The 16529-nt window shown below is 39.6% G+C and overlaps 1 protein-coding gene across 2 annotated transcripts in view; it reads left to right on the forward strand.

Annotated features, from left to right (window-relative positions):
• LOC136883327 (uncharacterized) overlaps nucleotides 1–16529 on the forward strand; it is a 64080-nt gene that overhangs the window by 24734 nt on the left and 22817 nt on the right. The window contains exons 3-4 of one of the 2 annotated variants that reach the window (XM_067155561.2): nucleotides 9759–10078; nucleotides 12589–12735. In XM_067155561.2, the coding sequence (XP_067011662.1) occupies nucleotides 9759–10078; nucleotides 12589–12735 (467 nt within the window). The remainder of the gene's footprint in view (nucleotides 1–9758; nucleotides 10079–12588; nucleotides 12736–16529) is intronic. The other variant, XM_067155562.2, reaches the window with a different exon arrangement.

Genomic DNA, 16529 nt, shown 5'->3' on the forward strand with positions numbered 1-16529 from the left:
TGGTAGAGTGCATTTCTACAATGTAAGGAAAATTGGATAGAGAGTCAATCACGAGCCACAGGGTTGAGAAAGGATCCGGCAAAATCTATGTGTACATGTTCCCATGGAGAACTAGCTGGGGGCTATGGAGCGTGGTCAGATGTAGGTGCATTCTGGTGTGCTTGACAGTGATGGATGAGCTTCTCGATGTCAGCGTCAATACCAGGCCAATAGCCGTGTTGACGGGCAAGTTGCTTGGTGGGTGATATTCCCCAATGACCTTCATGTAGCAAGTTGAGAAGTTGTTTCCTAAGGCTAAGTGGGATTACCACTCTGAATAGTGTACCTGTTTGTAATAGGATAACTCCTGCACATACTGTGAGATGATATTTAATGTCTAGAATTTCATTTTTGGTCCGTATTGAATCCAAATTTACAATCAAAGATAATGACATTACATAAAGTGATGTTTTAATAATTTCACTATTTTGTAGTATTGAACAGGTGGAAAACCCTACTCTTATCTTTGACTGTGAGACGATGTTGAAGATGGTGATAAGGTGCAAAGTTGGTAGGAAGTTTGTGTTGAAGTGGCCAACCATTGCGAATATACGGTAAGTACGAATGGTAGCGAGCATACTATTCTTATCTGTTGCTTTGTCGATGCAAGTAGTGTCAGTAGGGAAACTAGAGCGTTTCCTCAAGTTCAATGTCTAACTGAAGACATTCAGTTTCTTGAGCATCAAAAGTAGTATCAGGACTGGCTGGTAGGCGAGAGAGAGCGTCAGCATTACAATGCTGGGATGTGCTACGATATGCAATCTGATAGGAGTAGTCGGAGAAAAATAATGACCATCTCTGAAGTTTCCCGAGTGAATGTTCAGGTACCTTATTACCAGTCTCGCTTAATTTACAAAAGGTATACATTTATTGTTCAACCTATTCAATACATATAGTACCATGTTATGTGGTTAATTAGACATAAAAGATCTGAATATTATGGACATGAAATATATGCTGACTTTCACAATGAAGAGGATCCATTTCAGTTACAGACATACACCGTTTTTAGAACTTTATATCGATACAAATACTTTTTTAAACAAGATTTTAAATTAGTCCAGAATAATTTTAACATGTGCTTGTACTTCCCAATATATTTTTTAACCACTGTTCCATAAATTTTAATATCATAACAAATCTTAGCTCCATTTTTATAAACTATAAATGTTATCATCTTTTTAAAAATGTTTGTTTTAAGATTAGTTAATGTGCTGATGATGCCCAATAAGAAGGGTGAAACATGTCCATAATATTCAGATCTTTTATGTCTAATTAACCACATAACGAGGTACTATATGTATTGAATAGGTTGAACAATAAATGTATACCTTTTGTAAATTAAGTGAGATCGCTATTTTCCATACGGACCAAAAATGTAAGTAATGCCTTATTACCAGGACAAAATAAGTAAACAGAAGGCTTGTGATCCGTGATGATAAGGAAATGGTTACCATACAGATATTCATTGAAGCAGCGAATGCCAAAGATAATTGCTAACGCTTCTTTCTCTATGTAGAGTAGTGATGTTGGTATTTGTTGAGTGTCTTGGAAGCGATTGCAATGGGTCGTTCTTGTTCGTGGCTCTCCTTCTGCAAGAGAACTGCGCAGTAGTGTTGGCTACTGAATGTATGATTCGTTGCAGTGTATCGATTCATTCTAAGTGTCCAAGTGAATCGATTCACAGGAACGGCGAACTCACGGCACACGATTCAGCTTACTCCCAGCGGACAGTGCTGAGTGGCGCACTCACTGGACGTTGACGGGGAGCCGAGCTTCCGCTGCAGCGAGACAGTGAATCATGGCACATCGAAAGAATCGTGAACGAGCGCGGCACAGTGAGACACATGATGCACACGGCTCCTTATCGGCTCACTGGACACGCGGGGAGCCGAGCTCCCGCTGCAGCGAGACATACAGTGAGCCATGGCACATCGAAAAAATCGTGAACGAGCGCGGCTCAGTGAGACACAAGATACACACGGCTCCGGCTCCTTATCGGCTCACTGCAGCGAGACATACAGCGAGCCATGCTACACTGAAAGAATTGTATGCTATAATGGACTCGAGCTCAGCTCATTTGAAAAATAATACCCATTTGCATTCACTGTCCTCTTCTTACAGGGAGGTTTAAATAATAGATGGATTTATTTGCAGTGTTAAAAAGGCAGTCACAACATAATTCTGAAGTAGCTAGTAAGTAGGTAGGTTATTAGGTTATACTATTTATTAGTTTAATGAATCTTAGTATTATAACTTAGTTGACATTTGACAATTAAACTCGACTCTAGCCTGCCCTATGACTATGAGTCATGCTCATGACAACTCAAAAGTACCTGTTTTATATTGGGAAGAACGGCTCAGTATTCTCTCAGTTCATATGTCACATCGTTGCACAAGACTTCAATCATATGTGGACAGACGCAATAACAGTGTGTTGAATCAGAAAACCAGCGCAGTGGGCTACTGTACATCTCGGGTAGCCTATACAAAAAAATGACTATTAAAAAAAATCCTCAGCTGATAGAAAAATACTTTTTAAAAAAATGACTGAGCGAGTTGTCGTGCGGTTAATATCGCGTGGCTTTCGGGGGATGGTGGGTTCGAATCCCACCGTTGGCAGCCGTTAGGATGGTTTTTCCGTAGTTTCCCCATTTTCACACCAGGAAATGCTGGGACTGTACCTTAATTCAGGTCATGGCTGCTACCTTCCTAATCCTAACATTTCCCACCCTGCGTCGCCGGAAACCTTCGATGTATTAGAGTAACTAGCATTTTTTCTAAGAATGGAGTTCATAGTATGAAGACCAGATAGCAGCTGCGAGCACTGAATGCTGTTGCTGCTGTCTTACCAGCACATACTACACAGATGCAGTAGGAGCGGTGACCAATGAGCTGTGAATCGGATCACTGTATCGATTCAGTAACGTGAACGGAATCAAATGAATCGAATGTCCCATCACTACTGCGCAGAGTCCATATTCTGATGCATCGGTGGCTAGAGTGATTAGCTTACTGGGTTGAAAATGCATAAGCTTGACGGCTTGGACTAGGGCCTTGTTGATGGTCCGCCAGGTATGATGACATTGCTGAGACCAATGAAATTTAGTCCCTTTCTTGCGTAGAGCATTCAGAGGAGCTGCTACCGAAGTGGAATGAACTTGTTATAGTGGTTAGCTTTTCCGATGAAGGATTGGAGTTGTATGATATTCTGTGGTGTGGGCATGTTGATAAGTGAAAAGGTGGTTGAATCCTTTTTGTGAGGATGCTTATATCTCAACAACTGAAGAAGTTAGTGGCGTGAAAATTTGGTTTATACTTTAGGGATATTCAGACAATATCTTAGTGCAGTGCTGAGGAATGATTCGTTTTATAAAATTTTGAAATCGTTGTTAGTGAAGACACGGGTAACAGCTGGTTTATTATAAAAGACCTGGCCTTTCCGCCAGAAACTGCGTCCACACTAATAACTCTCCTCTCAGTATTCGTCCTTCTGGAATTTGCTAGGCAGCTTTTGGCTATCGCAATGTGACATGCTTAATATTATTGTTTAGTGACAGAATGTCGATTGCCATGGAATACTGGTATGTTCCACTGTGTAATAACACTACAGGAAGAGATAAACAAGAGTCTTGCCATGAAATTTTCATGTTTATGGTTTTCAAAGAGAGAAATGTTTGATGGCTATTTCTCGCCTAGGTAAGCGCTGGTGACCATTAGTGCCATGCTTTTATTCCTGTTGGTCGTCTTATTAGGAGTATAATTATGACCTCATAGTTAAAATTTATAGAGTTCCTGTATAGGAACCTGTGCCTATCCATCAGTTTTGGGTGAAGGCAGGAGTGTGTGGCACCCATCTGCCCACTCTGTCGTCTGCAGCGCATATTTTATCACTGAAGATTCTACAAGTGGAATCACTAAAGTATGTCTAAAATCATGTAGTGTACTGTCAGTGTTTCCTTATCATCATCATTTCCCAGCTTTAGTTTCCCAGCAGTGGTGTACAATGCTCACCGCTTCCTGTCAAAGTATAATTTCCATTATTATTATTTATTTAATTGTATGATGTGCACAGATAGATTATATAAATAAGTATACAATATATACACAATATATACAAGCAGAAGCCTATAGTTCCAAATAAAGTCCATTGATCCATTTTAAGGCCTCCTCAGTTGCGTTATGAATGTCCTCCAAAGGACCTTGAAATGCTCTCTGTGGACACTCGGCAATTACGTGGTGGATGGTCTGTGAGGTTGCTCCACAATCGCACCCAGAAGACTTCTACCAGCCCCATTTATAAAGAGCATAGCCGCATCTTCCTTGATTGACTCTTATCCTGTTTAGAGTCCTCCATTGACGTCTGGGTAGATGGAATCCGGGAGGTTGAACATGAGGTAGAGTCACAAGATGTTGATTGGGAACAGAAGACTGCTGCCATTGATGTAACCAGGCGTTCGTGATGGAGAACCCAGATTCTTCCAGTGTAAGTGCAGTGCGCCAGGGTGGAGATCTAGACTTAAGTCGTGGAGGGGCAGGTTGAGTAATATCCTGGTGAACGGGGAGGTTGGAGTCCTGGCTGGTCTTCTTCCACAGTTTTAGAAGAGCTTCAGACCTTCTTAAGCAAGGTGGTGGAATATTACTGAGTGTAGGCAGCCAGGCCACGTTTGTAGAGCGAATACAACCAGTTATAATGCACATTGCTTGATTTAGTTGAGCATCAATCTTCGCAGTATGAGCACTGTTCAGCCAAGTTGAAGTGCAGTATTCGACAACTGAATAGCAAAGAACTAGAGCAGTAGATCTCAACACTTGGTTGTTTGCGCCCCAAGATGTGCCAGCTAATTTTTGAAGAATATTATTCCATTTATTTCCTGTGTCTTCCCACTTCGCTTTTCTTCTGCTAACCTCGAATTTTACTGTGTCTATCCATCGATATCTTGGTCTTCCTGCTGGCCTCTCCCCTTTCCTCGCTGTTCCTGTTCTGTCTGAACCATTGTAGCTTGCGTCTTCCTGTTTGCTTCGTTTCTAATCTTGTCTTTCCTCATCTTTTGGTTAATTGTTCTAATGAATTTAATTTCTGTTGACTGGATTTTAATCTTACCCTTGTTATTTAGGGTACGTGTTTCGAGTTACCAGGTGAGTTTTGGAATGAAATAGGTATGAAACATGGTTAATTTTGCTTTCTGTGGTGTTTTATCATCCCAGAGTAGGTTTCTCGAACATTAAATTTTGAAGTATGGGCGCGAAAAACACAATGTCATAATGGCCATAACATGAGATGCGATAAGAATGTGGGCTTGCGAATGGGAATTTCCTCAACTTTTCATAAGCAGTATCAGATACCTCTGTTGAAAATTATTATACGATACCGTACTTGTGTGTATGTATTTTATTTCCCAAATTAAATTTGAAATTTGTTCTAAAAATGATTTCACAAACCACTTTTTAAGCCTGATTAAGTTTTTTTGAAGAAAACCTGGGGTCATCTTGCATTCAGGGTCATCTTGGATTTGGAAAAATTGTTTGTTTACGTTCATCGAATGGTTGCTATGTTATTCTATACCACGAATATTTTGAAGATTAACTAATACAATCTCCGTTTAGGACAATTGGCGGTCTTTAGGCCCTTATGAGTAAGAATTTTATCATCTCGTGACCATATTGTTTGTGGCTAAACAATCTAATCTGCTTACATACGATACCAACAATCTAGGTTAGGTGCTGCATTTGGACATTTGATTGGATATATATTGAATTTATATAACAAATCTTACAATATAATTAACTGGATGGAAGTACTGCGGTAGAACCGTTATGATATAGTATAGATTATTTTAATAATCTGCATCTGATTTTCCTCCGTTACATTACCAATGTACAACCTCCGTGATAACATTGTGGGGTACCCTCTATGACGGCTTTGTTGTTTGATTTCTGTACCACTGTCGTTGAACATATGACGATATATAACCATTATTATTATTCTGACACTTCACATCAGCTATTTACCTTTGTGTTAGCAGTGGAGAGAACCATCTGACTCGGTAAGATCTATCATTCAAAAACAGCATTATTACAGATTAGCCAAACACTCCAAAGCATGGTCGAATCTCGGGAAGCATCAAGCACTTCAAGTGCTGTGCCAACATTTATTGAATGCAAGATATGTCACAGAAAGTTTACAAAGAGGGGCATTAACATACACATAGCAAGAGCTCACGAGCAACTATCTCAGGACTCATCATTGGTAGATAGTGAACAATTGCACGTTAATTTAGGAATTCCTCAGGCATCTGAAACTCTTCATACAAATTTATCAGCTAGACACAGTGCGAATTCTTCAAACCAGGCATTTGACAACATAAATTGTCAGTGTCCACACTGCGGATGTCATTACTCCAGTTCCCGTAGGGTCAAAATACACATCAGCAGAGCTCATCCTGATATTCACCGTCAAATTTTAGTTTCTAGAAATCGACAGAGGGTTGATCCCTCTCAAAATGTCGAAACAATCGTTCAAGAAAGTGACCCTAATGCTAACACGGAAACTAAAGATGTCAACACACTACCGCATGAATTTAAGCAGAAAATGATGCAGTGGCGAAGTAGATTTTTAAACAATTTGACAGACGAGCAATTTGGTGTGAGTTCTTGGCCTCTGCGATTGATCTACTTCCTGGCCCCAAACATCCGTCACGGAAATACTACCAGTATAGGAAAAATAAACAAATCACAGACAACCAAAGGAAATATAAACAGACAACCAACCCTGAACGGGCAACAAAACGGGACCGAATAAAACGCTGCGAAAAATACAAATATCAGCTTACCCAGTACCACTTTTACAATCAGCGCAGAAAGGCTATTGATCTGTTTTAAATTCCAATGCTGAAAACTGTAAAATTCCTTCGGATGAAATATTTCATTATTTCTCTGAAATTCTCGGGCAACCTAATGACATGATTCGATCCGAATACCCATCTCGTACAAGTGATATTGATAGGGAACAAATTGACATTTTATTTAATGACACTATAAGCCCAGATGAAATCAGCTTTACTGTTAATCATATAGCCATAGACACATCACCCGGTCCAGACCACGTTCTCGTCAGTTATCAAAGACAGTATTGCAGCCGACATAATATCTAACATTGCCACACGTATGTTGAAAACTGGGGTTGTACCTTCTATCTTCAAAAAGGCCAGGACTGTTCTAATTCATAAAGGTGGAGATACACTCAATATTAAGAACTGGAGACCTATCACAATCTGTTCAGTAATAAGGAGACTAATTGAGCGGGTCCTTGACAGGCGTCTTCGTGAACATGTTGTCTTAAACCCCAATCAACGAGGATTTACTAACTCCTCTGGAACGCATGTCAACACTGCGATACTCGACTCTCTTCTCCGTGAAGCCAAAAACAAACAAGCTAATCTGACTGCTATATTCTTAGATATCCAGAAAGCCTTTGACAACGTTGGTCATGCCCATTTAAATGAGACACTAAAGTCGTTACCAATTCCAATCAAACTTACGAATTTAATCATGAATCTGCAAACAGGAAATGTCACACAAATTCACACGTAGGGAAGCAAAACAAGACCTCTCTTGATAAGCAGGGGAGTTATGCAAGGTTCTCCTCCGTCGCCAATCCTGTTCAATCTCGCCATCAATCATATTCTGGATGACCTTAGCGAAACATCGATATCTACCCAGTATGGCTTTCAGTTGAGTCCAGATCATGAAGCTCTAACAGTATTAAGTTTTGCTGATGATGTAGTTATTGTTGGAAAAGATTCTGAGTCAGCTTTAGTACTTGCTCATGCGGCCATACATCAACTACAAGAAATTGGATTTAGCATCAATATTGGAAAATGTAAAGGAATATGCTTCAAACATGGTCACCTGTCAGAAGAAAAACTATTCACGGCAGATGAAAAACAGATACCATGTCTGAAGAAAGGAAAATCTATCAAATATTTGGGTGTAAATTTTTCCAATGAAATTACTTTCCAGTCCGTTGAGGTCCTAAATAAGCTCAAAAAGACCCTAGAGCTCCTCATTTCTTCACCCCTTTTGCATTCTGATCAAAAACTTGTAATCATAAACACTTCAATCTGTCCCAGTTTGGTATATAAATTTCAGACAGTACCACCACAAAAGATTCCAGTCAAATTTACAAATGACGCCGATATTATGGTTAGGGGGGCATTAAAGGAAATTTTGCAACTCCCCATGGATGTCCCGAATGATATGATATACGCTGAAATGAAATTTAAAGGTCTGGGTTTATTTTGTGTATCATGGGAAATATATCTGCAACATATTAATGCATGCAAAATTTCGAAATCTTCCGATAATAATTTTCTACATTCAACGAGAAACTTATGTCAAGAAATCAGCACAAGCCTCGCCATATTGAATGTAGCAGAAACAGAATCTATTCGAGACAAAAGACATGGTTTTGTAGATACAAAGAAAGTCTGACTCGAATTGAGAAGAAGAGCTTTTGACAACTGGAGCAAGAAAGAGCATAAAGGCAAAGGTGTAGTCCTATTTAAACAGTATACTCCAGCGAATACATGGATTCGTGATCATAAAGGATTGTCTTGCAGTGAATGGCGTGATGCAATAAAAATGAACGCCAATGTCTCTGCTGTGCGTACTGTACCTGGCAGATCCCAGGGCAACAGCCTCTGTCGGCGTTGCCACAGAGAGTTCGAAACTCTTTCACACGTCCTGGGAGCCTGTCCACATGGTGAATTACTGCGCACCTCACGCCATAATGTAGTCAGATCACTGATAGCTAACGCTCTTAGAGGACAATGTTATAATGTCTATGAAGAAGTACATGGTCTCTCCAACAGAGGAAGCAACCGACACATTGACATTATTGCTTTTAAGCCATCCTGTTCTGAAGGTTTCATCATTGATCCAACAATTAGATTTGAGACCAACGAAAATCAGCCGGAAGAGGTTGATGCAGAAAAAAGAAAAATTTATGAAGAAACGGCGGACTTCTACAAGCGAAAATATAAGCTCATCCATTTCTGTAATCGGCTTGATGTTAGGTGCTCGAGGAACAATACCTGCATTTTTTGTCAACTTCTGCAATACCTTTGGGCTAAATAGAGATTTTATCTATCACATCGCCATTACCACACTTCAAGAAGTCCATCCTTCAAGAACCATGCTTGCAGACCTCAGATAAATGTTTGACATGCCTCACTCGACTGGCTACATTTAACATCATACGAACACATTATCTATTGGATCCACATCCATTATTGTTGTGAAGGTACTCTTTGTCTTTGGGCAACCTGCAGCTGTTGCAGGAAGATTGTATTATAATAATAATAATAATAATAATTACTGCTCCCTGATGTATAACATGGCTTTCTTTGCAATTTATAATGAGTGTATCAATCTTCTGCTTCTTACTGTTGTCTTTTATTCATCAATGTATAATCTGTTTCTAGGATTTCAGGAGGATTTTCAATAAAATTCATATAATAATTTGTTATTGCTGTTTGAATAGATGCTTAAGTGATTTATTGATTAAAATAAGTATTTTGTCTTTTACAGTATTAGATGTAACACAATGAAACAAGTGTTAGAAATCAGGGAGTACCCTATTGAAATGGGCATTAGGTTGGTAACTTGCTGCTTCTAATGCAAATCTCCCATTGTATTTTGTTATCTCTTGTTCTCAGCAGCTGATGGTGAAATGAACGGCACACACATCCCTGGTCGTTGGCACATGAACGTCAGCATCAACGTGCCCTCTTCTCTCGTAAGCCCCTCTCCATCACCAGACGAGCAAGTCATCCAGCAGCGTGGTCGAAGGCGTATGCCGGTTACTTGGAGTCCCGATGTGGATGCTCACAAGCAGAATGGGCCTACTGCTCCAAACCGGACTCCAGTCAAAGGCAGCCCCGCCAAGAGTTCTATTGTACTGCGCAGTACACCACGGAAACGACTCCTGCTCAGTGACCCAAAGGAACTGTTTGGCACGCCGGAGAAGATCAGAAAGGTCAGCTGTTATTAATCCCTTGATTTATTCATAGATGTTTTGAACATATTGATTTGCAAATAAACAAAAAAAGAAAATGATTAGAAAAGAATACAGTAATACAGGGTGTTGAAAAATGAATTGTCCACCTCCATAGCGCAACGGTTAGTGTTGTTAGCTGCCGTCCTCGGTGGCCCGGATTCGACTTCCGGTATTGCCAGAAATTTAAGAATGGCAGAAGGGGTGGTATGTGTTTGAAATGGTACATGCAGCTCACCTCCATTGGGAGTGTGACTGAAAAGAGCTGCACCCCACCGCGGGATGAGGACATGAGTTTGCCCGACTCATTGGCTGAATGATCAGCATACTGGCCTTCGGTTCGGAGGATCCCGGGTTCGATACCTGGCCAGGTCGAGGATTTTATCCTTCGTTGATTAATTCCAATGGCCTGGGGGCTGTGTGTTTGTGCTGTCCCCAACATCCCTGCAACTCACACACACCACACATAACACTATCCTCCACCACAATACCACGCAGTTACCTACACATGGCAGAGACCGCCCACCCTTCAGAGGGTCTGCCTTACAAGGGCTGCAGTTGGCTAGAAGTAGCCACACGAAATTATTATAAAAATTAATTCAACCTGATAAGACACATTTGTTTTACAGTAAGCTCTGGAAGTGGCTGCTGATTTATTCTTCACACAAATGAATACTTTTTATCCTGTTCTTTAAAGCATTTTGCAATGTTTGATGTGATGTGGCATTGATACCATTCTTGATATTCACTTGCAGTTCATGAATACTCTATGAATGAGGAACGCGTCCCCCTCAAGAGAAAGTCTGGGGATTGTCCTGGCCACAACCTCTGTGTTCCTGGCTGTGAGTGCTGGTTCCTTTGAAACCATGTGATCTGCAACTTACCTGCCAACAAAGTATTGCACTATCGTTATGTACTGGTGCTTTCAGGAAAGGAAAGGAAGATGTGGCTGCCTTACGTGACATACCACACATACCAATTCTCTCTGGGTGAAAAGTGTCTCTTGCATTTCATCGGGGTTACCATATATCTGTAGAGAAGGAATAGCACCTGATCAGACCCATACCAATCGTCCAGTTCCTCCCCATTCAACTTAACAAATTCAATAAACTGTCAATGATAGGTTTATAATACCAATATAATGGTCCGTTATTGGACATTATAAATTTTCCAGCTAACTCATTCTTGGTTGCCTGCGTTTCGCCCTCGTGTGCTAAGTTAGGCTCGTCAGTTGGGACTTAGCACACCACCCAAGACCCAAGGCTAGTGCATACCGTGGAGGCCACTGCATAGGCTATTTGAAGCCACCAGCAGTGCCAATGCACTGTGAGAGCTATGTCTCATTTCCAAAAATAGATGCCTGCTTGGCCATCAAATGATGTAAATGTTGATTCCCATAGGGAACCTAAAATATTTGTCCTGAATGAGTAAATTTACATCGTCAATGATAGGTTTGTCGAATTGCAAGGTCCCTAGGAGAAACAAAACCAGTGTTAGCCAATAATTTACTCTCATGTGTGGTAATTGCATTCTTTACTTAGTTTTTCTTGTAAATACTCTCCAAAAAATGTATTCTTGATTTATAATTGGGCCAAAATAATATTTGATTGAGGGAGGAGTAGGATGCACTCTAGTGCTGTCAGTGTTACTGAATATCTCCTTGAATGGGGGTTAACATGTATAACAGAATTGCTTATTTGAACTTAGATGACCTTCTAAAGGTTAATGTGTGAACAGGTTTCTTTGTATTGTGTTACGTTTTGGGTAATAACAAACCAGCTGGGCAACACTTGAGGAGTCATATAGACTAGAACTGCTTAGGAAATGTCTTTTCCAACACACTTTACTGCTGATACAGTGACATTGTTTACTGTGAATTGTTAATGATATTGTGCTTCTTAAATATCCCCTGTTATTGTTTGTTGACAGTGATATGTCCTATTTTTCGTGCAGTCTTCCAAACACTATTGCATTGTATAGTGCATTCTTACTGACGGGTCCCAATTCGGGCACAGAGTGTCGTTGCATCATCCGCAACAGTTGAATACTCTGAATACTTCAAATACCCGTACAGGAAAAAAGTGCAATTTATTTAAATTAGGAGAGCATGGGGGCCAAGCAGTTTGTCCATGTCTACGTATCCAGCACTTGTGATAACAAACATCAAAGTGCCTGTAAGTACATGTGCTGGAGCACAGTCATACATGATACTTTGAACAGAACTTATTGTGAGCATAAGAATAATTTGTGGGTGTTAGCATCAATTTATCTGCATCCTCCTTACAAATGTAACAAATGTAAGAAGTATCTCAGATTACATTCCAGCAATTAAGACTTGTTGGAGTGCACTACTTATAATAGAAAAACGTTACTCCATATTTAGGCATTTGCGGACCAATATTGTTATACATATCTTCTCTCAATACAAGGAATTCAATACTGAAGACATGCTGAGGGATTATGTTACACTTATCTTGTTTTGTTTCCTACAGATGTCACCAAATTCTAAGAAGGTTTCCAGCGACAAATATCCGCCAAACTGCACTGGAACTATAGACATGGCATTACAAGCTTTATCTCCTGAACAGCTAATTGGTGTTATGAAGAATATAATTGACAGCCATCCAGAGCTAGAAGAGGTCAGTATTGCAAATATTTTTCTCCGTATTTTTACTTTTAGCCTTGCAATTTTCATTTAATTAATAGAAAAAGGGGTAAGAAAATTTAAGAAAGGTGAAAGAACAGTTTATTCTATAAAACAGCACCACCACCTCATAGTACTAAAAGCAGTTCTACTTAAGATGTCCAGATATTCTGATTCAATAATTATTGTTTTATCGTCTTCATGTACATTCCCCTAATGAACAACGTAACTACTGCTTTCATTACTGGGTTTACTTGCACTAATACATCATAAAAATAAACCTATCCCTAAAGGATATGGTGTGATATTTCAACAATTCACTCAGCATCAGTCTGTATTTAGGACTCGCGTACATGGCAAATTTCCTATCAGTTGTTTACCTTATCTTCTCATAAATGATATCAATGAACTTCAAGAATTATTGAACATTTCCCATGATAAATTATTCTATCCCCTAATTCCTCTTCGTATAAATGAATATTTGCCGTAGTTTGTCCTCTTCAATTTATCTCCATGTTATGATCTCTCCTACCCTTAAAAGCTTCACTGAGCTTATTAGTTTACTAACGTAAATCCGTGCCATTTCTCGCTGATGGCTTGGAACATCCCGCTTATAATATCAATATAAACGGTCCATTATAGGACATTATACATTTTCCAGCTAACTCATTCCTGGTTGCTAGCGTTTCGTCCCTGTGTGCTAAGTTGAGCTTATCAGCTGGTACTTAGCACATCCACTGAGACGTATGGCTAGTGCATAGCGTGGAGGCCACTGCTTAGACTACTTGAAGCCACCAGCAGTGCCAATGCACTATGAGAGACTTCGTCTCATTACCATCAGATGATATAGATGTTCATTCCCATTCCCTATGGGAATCAACAACTACAACATCCTGCTTAGTCGATAAGCTTGTCTCCTTATTCCCAGGTCTTCCCAGCCCAAAGTTAGTAGCATTTTCGTAACACTACTCCCTTGTCTGAAATCACCCAGAACAAATAGCGCTGCTTTCCTTTAGATCTTTTCCAGTTCTTATATCAAGTAATCTTGGTGTGGGTCCCATACACTGGAACCTTTCTCTAATTTGGGTCTTAACAGAGGCTTATATGCCCTCTCCTTTACATCCTTACTCTTCTCCTCTTTATTCTCCATCCATTCCCTTTTCCAGATTTTCTCTGGACAGAGTGGTGTAACAAAGCCCTCCACCATACTTGATCTTTCCACCATTTCTCTTCTAGTACTGTATTGCTATCGACTCCTCTATTTGCTATACAATCCACAACAGAGATCCTCCATCTCTGTCTAGGCTGTCCTCTAGGACTCTTTGGAGTCTCTGTATCCATGAATATTCTCTTTGGTATTCTCTCTCCTGGCATTCTCATCATGTGTCCAAACCATTTTTGCTTTGCTACATCAATCTCTTCTTGAAATTTTATAAACTCCCACGCTTCCCCTTATTTCTTCATTTCGTATCCTATCTCGTCTTTTTTTCCCGTTTATGCTCCTCAAAAATCTCATTTCAGCTGCTTGTATCTTACTTTGGTTCCGCTTAGTCAACATCCAGGCTGCTGAAGCTTAGGTCAGTATAGGTTTATAATAGGATGAGTATAAAACCTTCTTGCACTTCATTGGCACATCTTTGTTCTATGCAATTTCTCACACACTAGTAGAAACTTGAAGACTGCTGTATCCTTGAATCAATTTCTCCATCCAAATTTCCGTCTTGTGACATCATGCTGCACAAGTATTTAAAAATTTTCACTACTTCAAGAGATTCATTTCCTATTTTTATCACTCCCCTGGATTTTCTGTTACCTCTCGTCATGATCAAAGTCTTGCTTTTTGCAGTAATAATCTTCATTCCAAAATTTCTTATCTCCTCATTCCATAAATCAACTTGTGTCTGTACTTCCTCTTCATTATCTCCCCAAACTACAATGTCAACGGCAAAGAGCATAGACTTTACATGCTTGCTCATCATCTTCTCCTTGATATTATGTAGAATTCTATCCATGATGATAATGAAGTGTAAAGGAGACATTACACTTAAGCCTGTCTCAACTTTGAACCATTCAGTTTGACCCATTTTGGTTCTAACACAGCTTCAGCAAATTTGATACAATGCTATTACCACCTGCATTGTTTCATTCCCCATCTGTGCCTCTATCAATGTTTTCCATACCATATTCCTTCGGACACTGTCATGTGCCTTTTCAATGTCTAGAAATGTTATTACCACGTCCTTTCCATCATTTGATGTAATGTAAATTTTGGGTCATATGTGGACCTGCCTCTTCTGAATCCATACTGGTATTCTGGCAATTTTCCCTCTACTCTGTCTCTTCGTTTATCCAAGATTCTTTCAAGGATCTTAGCTGTGTGAGATATCAGTGTCACTCCTCCGTGATTTTCACATTGCTTCCTGTCTCCTTTCTTGAAAATTGGTATAATGACCCCTTTTGTCCACTCTTTTGGAACAGTCTTTTCTTTCCATATCACTCTGAAGAGTCTATACATCCTTACCATAACCCCTAAATACCCTCATAACCATAAGAAGAGAACTGTAACCTTTATTTGCAACCTTGTCAGTGCGATTGTCCCATTGAAGATTTTTCCTTGTATTAACACGTTAGTGTATCCAGTGATCCCGATATGTGCTTTCCCCATCAACCCAGGAATTAAAACTGAGAGGACTGACTTCCCATTCCATTTACCATCATGCCATTGTCTGCTTTCCATCTCACAGCTTTGTCAGTCTTTTTGCTGTTGTGTACAATCCTGTAACTTATGTACTACTTTACTCATATAATTTATGTCCATAGAAAATATAAAGTTCCAGTATTACTGCCCTGCAGGACCCCACTCTTAATCATTACTGGGTCTGGTAGTGCTTCACCTACTCTAGTTCTCCAATATCTGTTTTCTAGAATTTTAGCCACCTATTCAGCTACTCATTTGTCTAGGCCAGTCGCCCTTCTTTTCGTCGGCAATCTCCCATGATATACCCAATCAAAAGCCTTGGATACGTCAATAGTGCTACGGTCCATTTCATCTGAATCTAAAATATCTACTGTATCTTGGTAGAGTCCTACAAGTTGAGCCTCATTGGATTAACCTTTCTGAAACTCAAACTGTGTTTTGTCAAACCAGTTAGTAACTTCACTATCTTGTCTTATTTGCAGTGAAACCTCGATTCTCCTCTTTTGGTGGGACCTCGGGGGGGGGGAAGTACGATACGGGAAATTCGGGAACGAATTAAAAACGTCAAAAGTTTGACTGTAGTTCACAGTAATGAAATATATATCATTTTATTTGTACAAAAATGTGTGCATTAAATCCATTAGTTAATTTATATTTTAAATTCAGTTTTACCGAGAAACTTTTGTCACTTTCTTTTGAAAACGTCCTTCAGGCCAGCAACTTTCATCAGCCAAGCTCATCGAAATATATTTTACCAAATAAGTTATCAGAAATTTAAAACCACATCTGAGACTCCAGTTTCATTATTGCTGCAAGGAGAGTGTGTCGGAGTAATTATGCCGATCGGGAAAACAACATTGTAATCCAGTCACATAATTGAAGACATAAAAACGTGTACGGTAGCTAACTCTGTTTTTTACCTTGAATAAATCTAACTGGAACAGGTACTGTTATTTACAGTAATCGTTATCTGATGACAGTCTCATGTAAATTAGAAGATTTTGTTTTAATAACCTGAAAAAAGAACAATGTAACTTGAGTAAATTTGTGCGTGCTGTATTACAAACTTGGCATGGAATTTAACTTAGAAT

The sequence above is a fragment of the Anabrus simplex genome, chromosome 11 (assembly GCF_040414725.1).
Source record: "Anabrus simplex isolate iqAnaSimp1 chromosome 11, ASM4041472v1, whole genome shotgun sequence".
NCBI lineage: Eukaryota > Metazoa > Arthropoda > Insecta > Orthoptera > Tettigoniidae > Anabrus > Anabrus simplex.